This window comes from Corella eumyota, chromosome 1 (assembly GCF_963082875.1).
Source record: "Corella eumyota chromosome 1, kaCorEumy4.1, whole genome shotgun sequence".
Classification (NCBI taxonomy): Eukaryota; Metazoa; Chordata; class Ascidiacea; order Phlebobranchia; family Corellidae; genus Corella; species Corella eumyota.
Genome location: NC_137490.1, coordinates 21,139,876 through 21,159,809, shown reverse-complemented (window position 1 = coordinate 21,159,809; position 19,934 = coordinate 21,139,876). Strand labels below are relative to the sequence as shown.

Here is a 19,934-nt window from a genome sequence, read left to right as displayed (position 1 = left end):
TTTGTGTTGTGGGCATGATTTACTATTATGTAGTGAAACGTAGATAAATATACAAATTTAAATTGACTTTTTCTTTGTGTTAGTTATATTGGCCGTAAAAAATACTACAGACTTTATAGCATTTAAAAAAAAATTTAATTTTATGAAAAATAACTTGACAACCCTGCAGAAAAGCACATGACGAATAAAAACATTATTCAGCAGATTGCTCAGCAAAATATTTAACGAAAATTAATTAGTTTAGTTGGAAAGTAAAGCACGTGTTTATGTAGAAATAAATATGATTTAATAAATAAATTGGGTTGGTTGAGAGCTAGGTTTGTTGTATTTAAACCTTTTTTATAATAGAAAATAGGCTAACGCGTTGATCAGACCAATATTTAGAGAAAATTTTTTATTTGCAAATATTGTTTTTAGAAGTTTTATAATTGTTTATTTTAAATGAAATAATGTCGACTGATCTTAGGCAACGCAATCTACCTAGAAGGTTAGACAATTTTAAATTAATTTTTTTATGATTTTATAATTAAAAGGCCATTTTACTGATTTTAAAATATTGATTTCAGAGATGATAACTTACGTCCTATAACTGATGAACCTTTTATTTCAACTGGTACAGTCGTCAAGTTTTTGTTTTATACTTTTATGATGGTCACATTTCCTATTTCATCATATTTTTTATCAAAGTAAGCAAAGTTATTCGTTCAAATTATAATTTCTTCAGTTTTAATTTTGCTTGTTTACTTCAAGAAATAAAAATAAGCAAAAAAGGAGTTTATGTATTAAAATGTTTAAAATTTATTTTTGTTTTGGTTGTTTTTTTAATTTACATGTTTAGGTACATAAGAAATTTAAAAGGGTGTAAAAAACATTTTAATTTTTAACCGGCAGGATGGTGTAGTGAAAAGAACACTTGCTACACCACCACTAGGGGTTTAATCCCCACTGCTCTCATGCTGTAGCGCCCTTGAGTAAGGCGCTGTAAAACTTCTGCTGAGCCAGCACTTTATCATCGGCATAACTATCGGGCAATTATAATCTTTATAATATCCCAAACTGCCACAGGCAACTCGAGACTGGGTTGGAGTAACTGATGTTACTTTATGTTTAAGTCGCGCATTCGAATTTTCCACATCAAGGATAAAGATATATACAAAAAAAAAAATTTTTCTTAGGAGATATTTATACGAAGATTACTTTGGTTGGTCACACGATGACAGCATTGTTCCATCTGCACTAACAGCAGTTGCTATGGTCCATGTTATTTTATTTCTCTTTGTTTATTCCGCTTACACCGAGGATATACCCCGCAAGCCAAAGCGGGATTAAAACTTTCCCCGAATTTCTATAAAAAAAAAACAATTTAAAAAACTCACAAACAATCTAAAATGTCTGCACTACGCCAACGAATTTTTGGCATAACATGTCTGGTGTTGTTAATTGGAATTGGAGTAGCAAAACCTACTATAATTATAACCATTGTAAATATGTTAACCACTTTACTTGCAATCATTTTGGGAAGCCTACTTGGTATTTTTATCGTCATTAAATCGCTTGATTATTTAGAGAAAAACGATTTTAAATTTGTGAAACCGAGCCAAAATAATGGTGATAGACAGGCCGTAGCAAATAATAGTTTTATTTTAAAACAATGGTTAAATCAGTTAAATACTGGTTTGCTTAACTTTGCTAAAAAAGCAATCTTTAAAATAGAAAAATCTTCTATTGTTTCGTTCCAAAAACACCCGGTTTTTAGCAGTAATGGTGCACTGCGCCCGAACCAGGGGATATACGAAACCATCCGACCATATGGTCAAACACCAGCAGAAATGTTGACCAGTGCTTATGGTCCAACAGCCTACAACACAGCTTCCACATTTTGTGTGTCACAAAGTATCGACGAAATCATGCACAGAATATTTGAGTACACATACAGAGATTATGTGGAAACGTGGTATAGCAAAGTGAGCTCGGACCGCGGTAATTTTCACAAAATGTTAAGAGCAGATTACTGGGATATTGTTAAAGCATTTTCCGAGAGATTGTCAAAGGTCGACACTGTTAATTTGGTGATGAATCGATGTGTGAAATGCACTTTAAAGCATTTTGAAGAACTGAAACAAACTTCTAAAATGTAAGTAAAAATTTTTTTTTTTTTTAATTTTTAGCAGGTACGTTTTTACCTTTTTTTTATAAGCTTTGGTATGTTTTTTTATGTAATAACAATTGCTTTTAGTTGTAAGTAACAATGATTATGATTTTAAATTAATTTTTTCTAATATTTTTAGAGATAAAACAGATAAAAAACCAGCTTTTGCGCTTCATCCTTGTCTTAGAGATAAAAACACTGAACTAACTTACTTGAGGCATATTAGTGATTATATTCTTATTCTTACCCTTCCTCCAGAATCTGCCAGAATTTCAAGTCTTAGATTTATACTTCGCGAAGTCTTTGCTGGTCTAGGTAAATGCTTATATTTTGTTACTACGTTAATAAGTTTTTTTTGGTTACTCCTACTTATTTATAACCTATGGGCTATATTTTTATCCTTTTGACCAGTTATTATTAAGTTGCTATTAATATGGCAAAAGAACACAAAAAAAAGTTGGTTTTGGCTGCTTTTAAAATATTAAACCATTTCGAATGTTATTAGAAATTTTTATATCAAAATTTTTTCAAAATAAGTTAAATTTAAAAACATGCACAAAAACAGCAACAATTAATGTCTACCTAACCAAAAATGTTGTTTAAAAAAACTACCTATTAGTCTATATACCTTCTTTAGTCTATGTAAAATTTGAGTGGACGATATATATTAACGTCTAATTTATAAGACTACAAATTAAATAAAATTGCCGTTTGTGGCAGGTGGTTAAATTACTACCAGCAAATATAAGGTAAGAGTTGTAACCATATTATGACAATAAAAATTGTTTAACTTTACTGACAATATTTCAAACTCTTTAGCCCTTCTTCCCATGGTTGATGGTATGTGTGAACCTGATTACATTAACCAGACCATGTTAGCCTATCTACAAAAGAGAGAACATTTGCATGAAGAACAGAGCAGGGCTTATGCCTATGCTGCCACTTATGAGGATTTCATTAAAATCATTAATGAATGTAAAAATGTCGAAGTGTTAGGAGAAATAAGGTAAAAATACCAAAAAAATGTTTTTAGATATAAGTGATTTACCTACCAAATATTAAAGTTGTTTGCTAAATTCTAATTGTGACAACTTTTAATTTGCAGATATCGAATAATGACGGAGATAATACATGCCACCACTATTAGTAGTATAAAGAAAGACCAGAGCAAAGCAGGAAAAGCAAGAAGCATGGACAAGGTATACAAAAAATTATTGTATTTTAAAATATATGTAATCTATATACAAAGAGCTTAGACAATATATATATGGATGCATATTAATTAAATGTTTGTTGTGCATTTACAAATCATTGAATATTTATCAGGATCTTAATAATAAAGTTTCTGTTTCTATATATTTTTATCCTTGTTGTTGAAAAGTCTAACACGCAATCTAAACATAGAGTAACAACAGTTACCCTGGACAAGTCTTAAGTTGCTTGTGGCAGTTTGGGATATTATAGATATTAAGAATTATAATTGCTCGCTAATTAAACTGCTAAATTTGATAATTATCGACATTTTGTTTTTAAACAGGGTGAACTGCTGATCAACAGAGATTTAAAGCGATATCTCAACCAGTGCCAAGTAGCAAAACAACAATGTGAAAAAAAAATCAGGTAGACCTTAAAATTTGATATTATCAACTTTAAAAATATGTCAACTTGAAATATAGTTAAACTAAATATTTATTAAATTGTTTGTAGACTTTTGGGAGGGGGTGATTATAAAACTGCCTCAAATTCTGATAACAACATAGCCACTGAAAATCAGGTAAAATATATAATAAACAGTCATAAGAATTAGGTAATTCAAACATCAAAATAGTTAATGATTAAATTTCGCAAACTAAATACCTAAAATTGTAATCATTTTCATTTATTTAGTTTCACTACTAAAAAATTTTATTTAATTTAACGTTTGGCTTACTGGTATTTTTTTTTCATTTTTTAATTTACTTTTGTAGCCTCTGTCGTTTAATGCAATAATGGAGTCATCTATTGCCAGAAGTTTTTTCTTAAAATATCTTAAAAAAGTTGGAAAGGGATCGCTACTAAAATTCTGGAACGAGGTTCGTGAAAAAATTGTTTTATTTGAGTTGTTGTAAAATACTTTAATTATCTTAAGTTATTAAGTATTTTTAAATTTAAGTAATGTATTTTTACTTACTTTAGTTACTAGCGTTATAATGTATGTAACGTAATCACAAAAAACTTACATACCAAACAAAATATCACATAGGCCAAGGATATATATATTGTAGTTTTATATAGCCTTCATATTAGATAAAAAATGTTCAATATAAGCCCATGCATGTGTTTTTACACACATAAAGCTGGCTCCAAATTAGCTATTTATTATCATTTTCCTGTTTCCTGAAATATGATAAACTGTGTCAATATTATAATTAACTACAGGTTGAAATGATCAAATCAATCAATCCTTCAAGTAAAGATATGGCAAAAGTTGTAACACATACTTACCAGACCTATATTTTACAAAGTTCAATGGATTTAATTCCAGTTGAAATAGATAAACTTGTTCTGAAAGGAATGCAGGAATGTATGCTCGGCAATAAATCACCAACTGATTTTTACCACATACAAAAGCAGGTAACTCATACACTATCTTTGAGACTAATAGCATTATGACTTTATATGTTTTGTGTTAGTTTTTCAGTGGTTCTGGGTTCAATTCCGGCTGATTTAATGCTGTACTGCATTTGAGTTCAGTACAGCGCTATACACATTGTAAACCCTGCTTAGCTAAAAACCAAATTGAACATTTAATTATCGAGTAAATAATTTAGGGATGGGCTGAAATCCAAATTACTCGGATTCGACGAGCCCGAGTTTTTTGACATGCTGAGTACTCGGTTATGACGTCATTTAAAAGAATATAACTGTTCACGAGAATCTTTCCCGCATAATTTTAAACTGCAAAATTTGCTAAAAAACACTTATGGATTATAAAGTGTTTAACGTTGGCAAAACTACTTACCGCTGATAGCAATATCATTTTAAGTCCAAACGAAAATGTAAAAGTCTCAAATTTATTATGCGTAAAATTTTACCAAGTAAAAAGTGTATTTATTGCGCAATAATTTTTTTTTTTTTAACAACATGATATAATTGAGAGTAGATTTTAAATTATTAGCATCATATGTTTTTTTATGTTTAGGAAATCGTATACGATCTTGAATAACAAATTAATACTCGGCGTCCGAGAACTTAAAAATGCTCGACGAGTATTAAAATATTGGCCCATCCCTAGTAAATATAATCAAAAATATTTCAAACTGCTTTCGACAACTTGTGACTGGATTGGTGTAACAAATGTTACCTTATAACTAGTCCATAGTGTTGGTCTTCTTATATCAAGAATAAAAAAAAACAAAAAAGTGCCAAAAATATAGTGTTTTTAATAATATGCAGTTTGAAATGGCTTATTACCTCAATATTTTTGCTTCTAATCTAATATTAAAGCATTTTTTCATATTACTGGCAAATTAATGATTTTGACAATATTATAACTTAATAAATAACTTGAATTTTCAAATATTATTTTAACCAACAACTTTTTCCAGACATTTAAAAAGTACATGTTGATCGTAATTAGTTTGTTTTGTTACTTAGGTGTTTGAAATTCTTGAAAAAGATCATTATCCTTCGTTCATGGTGAGTGATATTTACACCTTTCAACTTCTACCTGAGATGATCGATCAAAATATTGAACAAAATAAAATCCTTGACAAAGAAGAATTTTCGAAAGCTGGTAAAATACTCTTTATTTTTTAATATTGAATTAGAATGAAACATTTACATTGTTACCATTTTTTTACATGGTACCTTGTTTTACGTTGTACCATTTTTTCTTTTTTACATTTTTTATAACTTTTCAATTTTTTTAACTTAGCTTTTGGGAGTGAAGGCTCGGTAGACGCTTCACTCAAGCGTTTGAGATTCATTGAGGAAAAACTCGAGTACAAAGCTCAAGTACTTGAAAGTTTAAGGGGAACCCCCAAGATCGATCCAAAGGTAGGTTTTGTTGTGAAAAAAATTATTTCCAAAAACTTTTTAAATCTTGTTTTTGAAAGTCTGTTAAAAAAAAATGTTGTGCTTTGCTTTGGTGGTGGTAAAAATATTATTAAATAGGTCAATCAAGGCGCTTCATGCGGTAGCAAGTTTTGTTGCATATTTTGTGTTTCAATTGACCCCCTTCCTAAAGCTTTACTGATTTCTTAGTTTTTTAACCAGTGTGTTTTATGTTTGATTGTATTTATTCTACACAGACTGTAATAAGTGTATAGTTATTTGCATTAAATTGCTAATTGTAATATAAAAAAACTAGTATAACATTTATAACAAAAAAATATAAAATTTATTAAAATTAAGGTTATTGAGCAACTTACCTGTGAGATTATTGTTCTTCAACAAGCTAAATGGAAACAACAACTACACATGGAACGGACAAATGCTTGGTGGGATAGTATGGGAAAGTGGAATGCTTCTGTTGGGGATGTCGTTGACTCTCACGAAGACGGTAGGCATTTTTTTATATTTTAATTTTTTTGTATTTTAATTTAAGAAAGGTGTGTGAAAATTTGTGACATAGTTATTTCATTATTTTAAAGTTTGATAAAATTGATTACTTGTACTTTTCTCAGCGATTTCTCCTACATTCTTTATGATCCTTGCTAATTATTACTTATACTTTATGATACTTGCTTGTTATCCTTTTTAACATTTTTTTTGTAAATATCTTTATCCTCGATGTGGGAAAGTCAAATGCGCGACCCAAACATAGAGTAAAATCAGTTACTCTGACCCAGTCTCGAGTTGTCTTTGGCAGTTTGGAATATTATAGAGATTTTAATTGCTAATTAATTTAGGTGCTGATTAAGTGCTGGCTCAGCAGGAGTTTATACAGTTTATAAAGCCTTACTCAAGGGCGGTACAGCATGAGAGCAGTGGAAATTGAACCCACGACCTCATGTGGTGTAGCAAGTGTTCTTACCACGCTATCTTACAGTCCTTGCTCATTTTTTGCCCTACTTTACGTTTCTCCTATCAATAATTAACTATTAACAATAAATTTCCACAGGACCAGCCACTCTAATATATACAGTGATAGTGCAATGCTCGGGAGTTCCATTTTATGAAAGTAACGATGATGTAGCTGGTTGGGTCGTCACTAAAACTTTAAATGAATTTCACGCACTACATCAAAGCTTGAAAGAGGTAAACATTTTTTTAAAGTAACATTTGTTACCCCAACTCAGTCTCGAGTTGCCTATGTAGTGTAGCAAGTGTTACGACTACTACACCACGCTGCCAGTGGCTTATTTGTATAAATTTATCTTTGATGTGTGAAATTCAATATTATGGCCTAAACAAAGAGTAACATTTGTACCCTGACCCAGTCTCAAGTTGATAGTAAAATATTTTATATTTTAACAGTGCAGTCAATGGATGAAAAAAGTCAAACTTCCAAAGTTGCCAATGTTTCGATTACGTGGTCTTACTGATAAATTTATACAAGATTCTAAACAAACTTTAAATGAATATCTCCAAGATATATTAAAGGTTTGTAAAAAGGTTTTTTTTTGTGATTTTTTCTAAAAGTTATTTTTTTATAAGTTATCAAACATGAAACGTTGTGCCTTACTCTGTGGCGCTACAGCATGAGAGTAGTGAGGATTGAACCCAGGTCCCCATGTGGTAAAGCCAAGTGTTCTAACCACTACACCACTGTGCTAAAAATCATAAAGATACTTAAAAATTTACATTTCTATTCTAACTTAACAAAATAAATCAAAAAATAATCCTTCATTTTTTTAATTTTTAGGATGATATTTTAAGATGTAGTCAGATTGTTTACTGCTTCCTCAGTCCTGGTCCAGATATAACAGATTTCTCAAATACAGACAACGAACAAACAGCAACTGCATCTATTAATTTTCCGTCTAAACTTGGAGGATTCTTGAAAAGAATTCCTAAGGATTTAATGGATAGAGTTGAAAGACAAATGACGGAAGAAGGAACTTTGGAAATTATGTCGGAAGATGATGAAAAGTTTGTAGTTTAATTTTTGAATTACATTTCTACAAAAATTTTTTATTTTTTAGGGTTGAAAAAGTATTATTGTAAGGAATACAATAGTCCTTTTTTTTTATTCTTAAGAGTGGAAAAGTTGATTTTACAGCCTTAACATAGAGTAAAAATTTGCCGCCCTAACCCAGTCCTGAGTTGCCTTGTTTGGGATATTATAGATAACAATGCACATTAACCTGCCAGTTAGTTTTGGCTAAGTAAAAGTTTATACCTATAATAATCAATAATATCCCAAACTGCTATAACCAACTCGAGACTGGGTCAAGGTAACTGTTGTAACTCTATGTTTAGTTTGTGCATTTGACTTTTTCACATCAGGGATAAAAATAAACAAAAAAGTTTTTTTGTTATTGTAAAAAATCTAATACAAAAAAATGTTATTTTATTTTAGTTCATATGAGAAAGATTCAGTTGCTGCCCCCTTGTATTTACTTATTGGTGAAATCTTTGAACTTCAAGGCCTGTTCAGATTCTTAAGACAAAGTTTAATTGTTTTTGTGAGGGTTGCATTTGGAAGAACCATCGACAGGTTAGTTATCTACTTAAACGTTGCTTTTAATGTACATAGGACTGTAATACATAATAGTCTACAAAAAAACAAAATCTAGAATCTAAATATTTTTTATTGAAAAAAAATTTATATTTTTATATAATAAATATAGTCAATATAATGTTGTTTATTCTAATTTTAGCATTAGTATGCAATTCTAAGTAAAATAATTCACATATATTATTTGATGATAATGTCAATATTTACTCATTAATTAAGTGACCCTTTTAAACCAAACCTTAAATCAAATATTAGTTTAATATTTCTCCCTACCTTAATTAATATCTAATTCACTTACAAAATCTATAAAAAACAGATATAAGAAACGATAGGTCACTAAAAATTTTGTGATTTTTTCAATATTTGTTTGTATGGTTATTTTTATTAATTAAACTTTAAGTTTTTTGTTTAATTAACTTTATGGAGTTTTTTTTATGAAGTAGCATGATTGTATAAAAAGTAATTTTGTTCCTAAACACTTACCTACAATATTAAGCCTATTACAACCACTTAACGAATGTCATTTTTTTCCAAACCATTTTTCTGTGTTTTTTTTACCTTATGTTCTAAAGTTTTCATAGCCCAAAAATAACTTTTGTTACTCTTACCGAGTTGCTTTGGCAGTTTAGAACACTATATATAATTAAAACTGCCCGATAATTAAAATGCTTATTGTTTTGTGCTCAAAAAAGTAAGTACAAGGGCGCTACCTTACTCAAGGGCGCTACAGCATAAAACCAATGAAAATCAAACCCAGAAACTTTTAAGTAAAGCCAAGTGTTTTAAACTCCACATTACGCTGCCAAGTTAACTACACTGTTAAATAAACCACATTTAAATATTCAGGCAAGTTCGTGAAACATGTGCTTGGCTGGTATCTGAACCGATGATGGTGTTTTACCTCCAAACTTTTCTTTCTTCGATGTGGCCTAATGGAAAACTTGCTGAAACTCCACCACAAAGAACTGAAGACGTAAAAAACCTTTTTTTTTTTTTTTTATTATTTCTATAACTATGTTTAAAATGTGTTGGAATTTTTTAATTTCTAAAGGAAAAACTTCAAACCAAGCTGGAGCTACAGGTAAAACTTCTCCAGAATATTCCGGAAGCTTTAAACGGACTTGTGGGCCAGGAAAATGGAAGAAGAGGAATCCTTAAAGTTTTTCACGCTCTTCAAGATAAAAAGCTCAACAAACATTTATTTTATGTAAGTAAAATATACTTAAAATTATTATTTGTTATTTTTGTCATTTAATTTTGTAAAAATTTTTTTAGACTTTATTAGCTGAAGGAATGGAAGAGTTATTCCCTGAGATTTTAAAAGACAACAAAAACAACTAAAAACTTCACAGTGGGTTTATTTAATTTCTTCGAATAAATAAAAACATAAAAATCTGCATATTAAACTGATGTGTAACATATAGTGGGCCAATTCAAATTGGTTTAACACTTTGGTTTTTCACTTGGTTTAAACCATTCAAAAACCTTGAAGATAAGTTCGTTTATGATTATAAGGATCATGAACAATGTACCTAAAAACAAGTTTTTTTAAGCTTGATTTATGGTCCATTTTTCCCACTGGCCAATACCTTATCTGTATTTATAATTAAAAACTATATATATACTTGGCTAAGTAATATATATACTAAATAAGCATGATTTTTTTTTTATTACTAGTCTGCCCTATAGTCGGCATTTTAATTGTCATAATACGGTTGCAACTCTCCACCAAAAATTCGCTCGCGGGAATCACAAGCGGAAGTTTTATTTATTTTGTAGCTCTTTAAATTAGACATATCGTCCACTTAGCTTCTTATATATAGATGCTTACCTACTATGGGGCCACAGTTATTGAATTTATGTAATCTTGTGTGTAAAGTTAATGGTTTTTGCTTCATTATTTTGTTGTAAACGTTCTCTGTCCTTTTTGCAACCTGAAATTGAATTTAAGGACAATTATTAAATTTCGATTTTAATTGTGTGTACATATAGTTGCAATAAAAAAAGACTTTCCTATAGTTGATATACTTTATTAACTTTCAAAATATTATTTGATTTACTATATTTAATTTAAACAAAGAGTACCTTTGGCCATGTATATAAAGGTGCTACTCTATCATGGATTTGCGTACGGGATAAAACTTGTTTTAATTTGATTTTCATTATAACGTTCTCTAATGCTTCCACCAAATCGGGAATATTTGGTTGGGCTAAGAATATAAGGTCGTTTGGTAGCACTTCAGGGATTCCACCTACACTGTAATCAAACAGGAAAAATTTTGAAAATTGGATCTGGGGTATAAGGCTTCAAAATACAAAAAAGTCATCCTAAATCACAATAAAAAACTTTTAAAATTCTCAAATTTGGAAAGTTTTTTCAAACATTTTACAAATTTATACGAATAATATTAAGTTGTTATTTTTGAAACATTTTGCCTATTTTGTTTCACCAAACAACTTCAAAAACCAACAATTTTTACTTAGTGCTGACTACTTGTAATCCACAACATGCAGCCTCCACTATCGCCATACAGAAAGCTTCAGTTAAGGAAGTGTTGATAAAGATATCTCCTTTATTTAATACTTTTGGGACACTGAAACAAAAATAAAAATGTTGATGACTTGATTTTGCAAAGTTCAAACTTTGAATAATGCTTTAAAAAATAAATTTAAAAATCTAATGATGTAGTAGTCAGAACACTTAGCTTCACCACATGAGGTCCTTGGTTTGATCCCCACTGATTTTATGCTGTAGCGCTCTTTAGTAAGGAGCTATAAACGATATAAACTTCTGCTGAGCCAAGACTCAATCAGCAGCATAATTATTTTTTAAAATATCTGAGTTAACATATAAACTCTTTAAATTTACTCTTTATGCGATAAAGCTCCCAGGAAAGTGACTCTGTCATGAAGTTGATTATTTTCTCTCATCTCTTCCAACAATAATCTTTTTGGTCCATCACCACCAATTATAAAGTTAACATTTTGGTGATGTTTACAAATAATTGGTATAATCCCTGCTAGTAAATCCATACCTAAATATAGATAAAACTAGTTGTTTAAATTTTTTTACATAATCAATTACAGTTAGAGTTACCCCAACCCAGTCTTTAGTTGCCTTTGGCACTTTGGGATATTATAATATATAATTGGGCAACAATTGTGCTGCTGATTATGTGCTGGCTCAGCAGGAGTTTATTCTGTTTATAGCGCCTTACTCAAGGGTGCTACAGCATAAAAACAGCGGGGATTAAACCCCTGACTTCATGTAGTGTAGCAAAGTGTTCTGTCCACAACACATGCCACTAAAATTGGAATTAGTTTGTTAGGTATTTTCTAATGTTCAAGTTGTTCTTCTAACCTTTTCGATACACAAGTCTACTCATTACAATGATATTTAAGTTGTTTGGGTTGTAAAATTTTCGGTTTGGTTTAAACTCTGATGGATCAATCGCATTTGGAATTACGAAAACATCAGGAGGCTTAAGGTTTGCTCTTAAAACTGTGTTCTCCTATAAATAAAAAAGAGCAATTTTTTTAGTAAAAAAAGTTAGGCACAAAAACATCACATTTTATAAATGTTACTTATAATACATTTTGTTTTGTTTAGCCGTCTTGGCATTGGTCTACAAGGTTTTTAATTTGTGCTGCACCAATGCCATACTATTCACTCTAAGGCCAAGTGTTTACTAATAGCTCAAACACATCACAACGACACACTTTGCTTCAATAAAATAAATAAAATCTATTGCCTTAAAGTGATATGCAAAGGGCTATTTGTTTTACAAGGGTTTACCTTACTAGTATGTGATACACATATTGCATTGTTAACATCAGCCAGTGACAGTTCCAATATTTTATTCGTAATTATCGAGCTAGCATCAGCAAAGCCAAATAAAGAATGATCAGTAAAAACAGTTCGTATTCCCATAGTTTTTGCATGGAACATTGCTTCATGTGCTAGTGTAGAAAAGGAAGAATGGCCGTGTACAATAGTTATCTTTTCATGTTGAAAAATTGTTCTACAAATAAAGATAATACATTTAGTTGACAGCCATTTTTTGATTCATTTTCTTGGTTGGTATTTATAGAATAAGGTTTTAGTATCAAAGACTTGTGGCCTACAAAATTATGTCTTATATTACATAGCTTACTATAAATATACTCTTACTTAGATAGGACACATTTAAACTAGGTAGGCCACATACTAAAACAGAACTGATTTAGTTTTATATATTATATATAAAGGGGTGCATTACCTGAATAATGGTAAAGTGCATAAGATAGTTGGTAACACACATTGATTGTAAAACACAATAAGAGGTAGGTAGTAGACTTTCAACATTTCTGTTGATGGTCCTTTAAAAAAGTGCAGACCATTTTTGTCCTTGTATGCATGAGTAATAATAATAACCTGGTCAAAAAACAATACAAATTATTGCTAATACCTATAAGCTAGTTTCAGTAGAATAGCTTAAGCTTTAGTGCATAGCATATATTTTTTTATCTAAGTTTTTACAAATAAATATTTAAATAATGATTATCCTAGTTTAACAATTTACCTTATGACCCCTTGCTAATATACATTGAGCCAACTGATAAATATGATTCTCTACACCACCAACATTTGGGTAAAAAAAGTCCGAAACCATGGCAACAACATGTTTCATTCTAATTTATACAAGCACTTATCGTAAAAAAACTAAATAGTAAAAGTTTTTGAATGGTTAAAAGGTCTGGTTAGCAGCATAACAATTGGATTGTATTTTGAGAAATAAAAGTAGGCATACAGTGAATAAAAATAAGCATACAGATAAAAACAAAAATTATAAAAAATGGCCCATATAAAATTTAAATATATACTAGATTATTGTAGAGTTATGTAGCAGCTAATAAAACACTTGGCAGTGCACCAATTAAAAGTGTTTTCATATATATCTTATTTATTCAAATTAGCTGTCATTCCTTAAAGTGGTAGTATCTTCAAATTTGTCATCAAAGTCTTCAATAAATTTCTTTTTTAACCTGTTCATGTCAATCACGTCATTTACTATTTTGAAATTTTTGTACAGCATGACATTTTCCATCGTGAACTTAGTGTAGCCAAAAAAGGATTGATTTTCGAATATAAAAGGGTACCAATGTATGTCATCTGCCCACATTTCTGAATAAGGAATAGTCTTTCTTTGAAACCATTTTGGAGTCATTTCTTCAGATTCTTGAGGTTCTCCAGAAAATTTAGTTGTCTTAAAAATATTAATCTCGATCATTAAGTTTCGTTCGACTACCTCAAACATTAGAATTCCAATTTGAAGCAAATCTTTTTCGTTAACTTGTAAATTACATTCTTCTAACACCTCTCTAGCAGCTGCACATTTTACCGATTCATTTTTTTGTAATTTTCCACCAAATCCATTCCATTTATTCACTCCGAAACCTCGTCTTTTTTTGCCCAGCAGTATTTGGTCACCCTTTAGTATTTGCACTAGTGTGCACCTAATATATTTCATATTTTTCACCCCTTTTTCCTTATAAAAATACTGGAACCTTGAATGTATTAAAACAGAAAAATCAAAAACACATATTTGGTTTAAAATATTTCCTATTTATTAATATGAGTTATAAGGTCTATATACAAAACAAAATTACAATGAAGCAATTGATATACATAGTGTTTAAATCCTAAAAATGATAAAATTTAGTAAAAAAATCAAAATAAATAATTATATTTAATTTTTTTTAAAGTTCATTGAATCGCTAGCACCTCGTTTTTTTATAAAATTGCTACTTAATGTTGATTATATTTAAAATATAAATAAAAATATATTTTTTCAGCAGTATTGTTTTATAAATAAAATTGTTGACAGATTATAAATGAATTCAAGTAACTGATATAAGAAAAGTTTAAAATTTTTAAATGCAAACTATGTTATTAGTATTGTTCAGTGTAATTCATAGTTTTTATAAACTTTAAATTTCATTAAAGCAAAAAAGATGCTAAGAAAACTAAATATAGTGCAGTGCGCATTAAATTTTTCACTCAAATGATATTTCGCAAATTTGCATTTAGGAATAATTTTAATAATAAAAATTGCAATTTTTGTTAATTTAAGGAATGGGTGAAAAAGCTAAAAATGTTTTTCCAGATACATAAATATTCCAAGAAAACTGCATTAAAAACACAACCAATCTATATCAATAAAAACTTATTTATTCACATTTTTGAGTGTATTGGAAAGCCAATCCAATCCCTCGTAAAGACCATCTCCAGTGGTTGCACAAGTAGATTGAATATACCATTGGTTTCGCTTCATATTGCTCAATCCTAGCTTTTCAGATAATTCAGCAGTCGGCATTGCATTAGGTAGATCCTGTTTGTTGGCAAATACAAGAACAACAGCATCGCGGAGCTCGTCGTTGCTTATGATTCGGTTTAATTCTTCTTTTGCTTCCATTACACGATCTCTATCATTGCTGTCCACAACGAAAATTAAGCCCTGTGTATTTTGAAAATAATGTCTCCATAAGGGTCTAATTTTGTCTTGACCGCCGACGTCCCATACTGTAAAAGTGATGTTTTTGTATTCGACTGTTTCTACGTTAAACCCAATAGTTGGAATAGTCGTCACAATTTCCCCAAGCTTTAGTTTGTAGAGGATTGTCGTTTTTCCGGCAGCATCTAACCCCACCATTAAAATTCGCATTTCTTTTTTGCCAAAAAGACTGTCAAACAACTTTGAAAATGCACTTCCCATGGTTGGAAAATAACTTTGCCTCCTAATTAAAAATAGCTAAATAATCTCCTACAAAAGAAATTAAGTTTGTTTAGTAAATATATCAGTTTAGACTGTTGGACTGCCAGTGCGTGAGAGATTTAGTTGAAGCAGAATTAAATCATTTTTAGACAACAATATAATCACAAAAAGCCAATTTTTTTTTTAACAAATAAACTTTTGTACTTTTAATTTTCTAATTAACGTTATCTTTTTAAAAAGAATTACTCTGATTTTAAAATAACGGCCCAATCCCAATTTATTTCACAATGAATAAAAGTTGGCTTGTGATTACGTCATACGTGACGAATTGTTTAAATTGCCCTTTACTCCCTCTCGTGATCACTGATAGTAGTATGACGTTTATTTTGTGTCAGGTTACAATTTTTATCCTTATTTAAAAAGCAGATTTTAGTTTACATTTTTTTAAATATAATATGTTTTTTTGTAATGTTTAAATAACTTTTTTTAACAAATTTGTTCAAATTTAAATACTAATCTGGTTATAATAATTAAACCTATTTCTAAACGCGTAGAAATTTTCTGGTTGCTTTTCTTTACAAAAATGCCAAAAAAAAGTCAAAAAATAACTAGTATATCATTTCTAAGCATGCCCACTTTGTTGTTTTTGTAGAATTTTGTATCTGACTTGTTTGTGGTTACAAAATAACGGCGTTTTACTAATTTTCGATGTATTTAACGTAAGAAATTATTGCGCAAGAAAACGTGCACATACATATAGATAATACGATTTAATTTTCCCTTTACTTATTAAAAAGAGGTAATTAATAATGAGAATTTATGATGACTAATGAATTCATGACTTTACTGACAGAAAATATAATTAAAATATTGTGTTTTTTTGAATATCAATGAAATGCATACGAAAGTTATTAAATGTTGTAAATGCCCAATGGCTATGCGTTAAATTTCGAGACCAAATTAAGAAAATCGCGGGGAAATTTCAAGGAAAAATGCGATAAACAAACTTAAAGAGTATTTATTAATCGAAACAAGAAAAACTACTTATCGAAAATTATAATGGCATCATCAAATTTCAACAATGAAAGGAAAGAGGAAAATAATTAAAAAAATATTGATCAAAATTTTACAGTTTGTGAAATAATTGGCACAAATTCATGATTAAAATTTTTAAAAAATAATATTTTTACAGACACATAATGATAAGGTAGGTTAATTTCAAATTTTTAAACAATAAAACATTTTATAAAACACATAAAAAGCTACTTAGTACATTTAAATTAAAAACAAATTTGATACTACTACTAGTACTTGTACAATGAAAAAAAAAAAATTTGACTACTAAATGGCAAGTTTTAAAAATATTTCACATAATTTTACATTTAACACTATTGCAAGTTTGAACTACTTACACTATGGCACTTAATCTCCTAGCAAACAAAAGGAAAAAATACATCATGATTGTTAATAATACACCAACAAAAAAAAATATACAAATTATGGCAGTTTGAAATAATGGAAAATTGACTAAATGAACATTTTAGGGTATAAGGCAGTTTAACTAATGGAAATATAAAACAACATAACAATTAAAATGCAAATATGCACTTGTTTAATCTCTAAAAAGGAGTTAACTTTAAGAAAATTAAGTTTCTCGTGCGTCATTGAGGTAAGACAGTGATTTCAACGGATCGCTTACCATATCAATTGGCACAAGAGCAACGGGCGGTTTATATGGCAAATTAATTTGCTGTGGTGGGGGTGGTGGTGTATATTGATATTGTAAACTGTTATCTTCTATACTATTCGATACAAGTGTGTTCATGTTTTCGTAACTTGGTCTTTTGTCACCGTAGGATGGAAACTTATTGTACGAAGACTTATAACCAATAGGCAAATGTTGGCTCTTCCAAAATTCTTCATTGTGAGGTTCTCTCTGGTAATTGGGATTAAGATCTGCTTCGGAAAAAAATTCGCTGCTCGTAGGCCCATCTGTGTGTTCTGTAGGTTGTTTTATGGATGCATTTCTGTGTTGTTGGGCATTATAAACTTGCCTTGGTGGATTTTCAAAGCTAGGCTCTGGCGTGCAACTAAATTCAATTGCAGGTTCTAAGCTGGGAATAAAATCATCAGATTCTTGAGGTTGTCGTAGTTGCTGTTGAAGTGGTTTTTCTTTATGTGGAATAACAATGGGTTGCTTGTTGCTTTCTGCAGTTGTTTGTTTTTGTTCAATTTTTTCTTTATTCGCAAGCATTTGAGGTGGTACAAAGTCAATGCTAATCATTTCAATAGGGGTTGATAAACTTTCTTTACTTGTTGGTGCAATCGATGCTTTGATATCCTTAACTTCTTCTTCATGATCAATGTCTTCAATGGCTTGTTTTAAAGTTAAGCCATAAATGTTGATAGCAGGGTCATAATAACTATCAAACCTTGCCTTTTTCTGTATTTTATCCTCGCCAGGCCCAAACTTTTCTATGTCACTTAACAGGAAATAGAGACGCTCAAATTGTTCCATTAAAAGAAAAGTACGGTTCGCAATATTATAATCAGATCGAAACTCAACCGGGATATCCAGTTCATTACAGTAAGGGAAATAAGTAAAAAAATATTTGTCACAATTTTTGTTTAGGAACAAGTCTTTTTTAATGTGCCGCACAACAGGCGAAAACATATCGCGTTTTAGAGTTTCAGAATTATCTTGCCATCTTAAGTTTGCCTCTGGTGACCAAATAACAATAATTTTTTGGGCTTGGTCAATAGAGCCCTGCATCCATAAAGTAATATCCTTGCTTACTTCTAAGTCATTCCAAAGATCAATAATCACATCAAAACCAAGGTCATGTTGTAGAAATGTGGCAAACCTAAGTACCACTCCTTTGTGCTTTTCATTATCTGCTACGTGGACAATATACACCTTCATTGGCCCATCATCTTTAACTGACTTCGAAACATTTGGAAACTTGGTGTTAGTGTTAGTATTGGACAAGGCATTTATATAGTTTTTGTTGTTTTTTTCAGAGTTAAAACAACAGCAAATTTTTTTAATTAACTTTTTTAAATTCCATTCAAATTTAAAAAGACCATACATAAATAGGCCCATGATAATAACTAGGATTATTAAACAAACTAGTAAAATAGTAAGCTTAGTAGTTGTAAAGTCACTTTTTTCTTTATGGAGTAGAATTTTTTGTGGAATACATTCTGTAAAATTAAACTTTAAAGTTTGTCGTTTAGAGTTACCAGTTTCATTTCCCCAAACCAAAATGTTGTACGTAGTGTTAAAGAAAAACGATTTATTCAAATAAAATATAAAGTTATCTGAAGTTAGATTTTGCTCCCTAAGACGTAAAATAGAACTTCCAGATGATTCGGCAAAAAATATAATAGCACTGTCACCATATTGTTCAGGAACATTGTAGAAAAAACTAGCAGTGCGACTTGTACAATCAATATGGTTCAATTCTATTACAAATCGTCTTTTTGCAACACATGAAGATACGTTAAACAATTGGTCTTCATCGCTGCATCTAGGAATTATGATTTCCATCGAGCTTGTTGGAATAGTAAAGCGATCATATCCAGTAGGTGGGTACGGAATGCTGTAGACTGTAACTCTAAATAGATCCCCTGGAAAAATTTGATTTTTTTCCTTTTTTCCAAAACAATCATAAAAAAACTCAGCATTAAAATCGAAGGAAAAAAAACTAATGTTTGTGTAAAGGCAATAATATAAAGATCTCTCAAAGCCCAAATCTGGTATAGCACCCTTTTTTAAAACATTTATTCGATATCCTCTTAATCCTTCGACAGAAGAATCCTTGTTTGGTGACCAAGAAAAATTTAGGGCTATTTTTTGTTTGATTCCTTCTTTAAACAAATACCAATTTCGGCGTTTTTTTTTTAAAAGTGGTGGACTTATACTAGCTAAAGTGTGCTGCCTTTCGGGTATATTAAAACATGATTTATTTTCAATTTGGCAGGTTATGTTATTGATTATACTTTTGTTTCGACGATCGTGTGAAAATATAGAACAGCTTTCACCACGACATTGATTAAGTATAACCTCAGGTAGTTGTCCATGGCAATTTCGAATCAAATAAAAAATAAAACAAAGCACATAGATCAAATCCATAACCTAACTTTATACAGCTTGAGCTAAACCACCTATAAAAATAAATATACTGATACATGAATAAAAAAATTGTATTTTTATAGGTAAAATAGTAGATTTTTTCAAAATAAAATCTCCATTTTTCTTGAACTTAATAATAATTACACTTTAATTGCTTTCGTAGTCTACGCATAGTCGACTACTAAACTTTTAAACGAAAACAACAACTTTGGAATGTAAGTCGGCACCGAT

General features: G+C 30.0%; 6 protein-coding genes across 7 annotated transcripts; 2 read left to right on the top strand and 4 right to left on the bottom strand.

The window, feature by feature from the left end:
- Positions 1-416: 416 nt before the first annotated feature.
- LOC145749673 (uncharacterized) lies at positions 417-1,329 on the top strand. The gene is made up of 3 exons (XM_082565505.1): positions 417-487; positions 567-686; positions 1,176-1,329. The coding sequence occupies exons 1-3, from the start codon at positions 450-452 to the stop codon at positions 1,327-1,329; spliced, it is 312 nt and encodes a 103-aa protein (XP_082421631.1). The 5' UTR covers positions 417-449.
- A 59-nt stretch (positions 1,330-1,388) lies between these two features.
- Positions 1,389-10,836, top strand: LOC145749612 (sorting nexin-25-like). 2 transcript variants are annotated; one of them, XM_082565440.1, is made up of 19 exons: positions 1,389-2,134; positions 2,289-2,464; positions 2,969-3,155; positions 3,255-3,348; positions 3,687-3,769; positions 3,857-3,923; positions 4,117-4,221; positions 4,568-4,762; positions 5,786-5,924; positions 6,066-6,187; positions 6,545-6,692; positions 7,254-7,390; positions 7,610-7,735; positions 7,998-8,224; positions 8,655-8,792; positions 9,660-9,786; positions 9,865-10,020; positions 10,089-10,164; positions 10,491-10,836. In XM_082565440.1, exons 1-18 carry the CDS (start codon positions 1,389-1,391, stop codon positions 10,152-10,154), a joined length of 3,039 nt encoding a protein of 1,012 aa, XP_082421566.1. In that variant the 3' UTR covers positions 10,155-10,164; positions 10,491-10,836. The 2 variants fall into 2 exon arrangements, with proteins under 2 accessions (XP_082421566.1, XP_082421558.1); XM_082565432.1 differs by having other exon boundaries at positions 10,089-10,836.
- On the bottom strand, positions 10,159-13,510 carry LOC145749644 (phosphatidylinositol N-acetylglucosaminyltransferase subunit A-like). Its single transcript, XM_082565471.1, has 9 exons — positions 13,376-13,510; positions 13,073-13,227; positions 12,610-12,835; positions 12,175-12,325; positions 11,683-11,848; positions 11,294-11,407; positions 10,899-11,070; positions 10,645-10,747; positions 10,159-10,345 (listed from the first exon to the last, which is right to left on the bottom strand). The coding sequence occupies exons 1-9, from the start codon at positions 13,481-13,483 to the stop codon at positions 10,257-10,259; spliced, it is 1,284 nt and encodes a 427-aa protein (XP_082421597.1). The 5' UTR covers positions 13,484-13,510; the 3' UTR covers positions 10,159-10,256.
- A 47-nt stretch (positions 13,511-13,557) lies between these two features.
- LOC145749654 (oxidized purine nucleoside triphosphate hydrolase-like) lies at positions 13,558-14,427 on the bottom strand. Its single transcript, XM_082565484.1, has one exon. It carries the CDS (start codon positions 14,321-14,323, stop codon positions 13,766-13,768), a length of 558 nt encoding a protein of 185 aa, XP_082421610.1. The 5' UTR covers positions 14,324-14,427; the 3' UTR covers positions 13,558-13,765.
- Positions 14,428-14,650: 223 nt separating this feature from the next.
- Positions 14,651-15,658, bottom strand: LOC145749664 (ADP-ribosylation factor 2-like). The gene is made up of 2 exons (XM_082565495.1): positions 15,413-15,658; positions 14,651-15,310 (listed from the first exon to the last, which is right to left on the bottom strand). The coding sequence occupies exons 1-2, from the start codon at positions 15,566-15,568 to the stop codon at positions 15,020-15,022; spliced, it is 447 nt and encodes a 148-aa protein (XP_082421621.1). The 5' UTR covers positions 15,569-15,658; the 3' UTR covers positions 14,651-15,019.
- Positions 15,659-16,317: 659 nt separating this feature from the next.
- LOC145749635 (uncharacterized) lies at positions 16,318-19,738 on the bottom strand. Its single transcript, XM_082565462.1, has one exon. It carries the CDS (start codon positions 19,701-19,703, stop codon positions 17,214-17,216), a length of 2,490 nt encoding a protein of 829 aa, XP_082421588.1. The 5' UTR covers positions 19,704-19,738; the 3' UTR covers positions 16,318-17,213.
- Between the last annotated feature and the right edge of the window lie 196 nt (positions 19,739-19,934).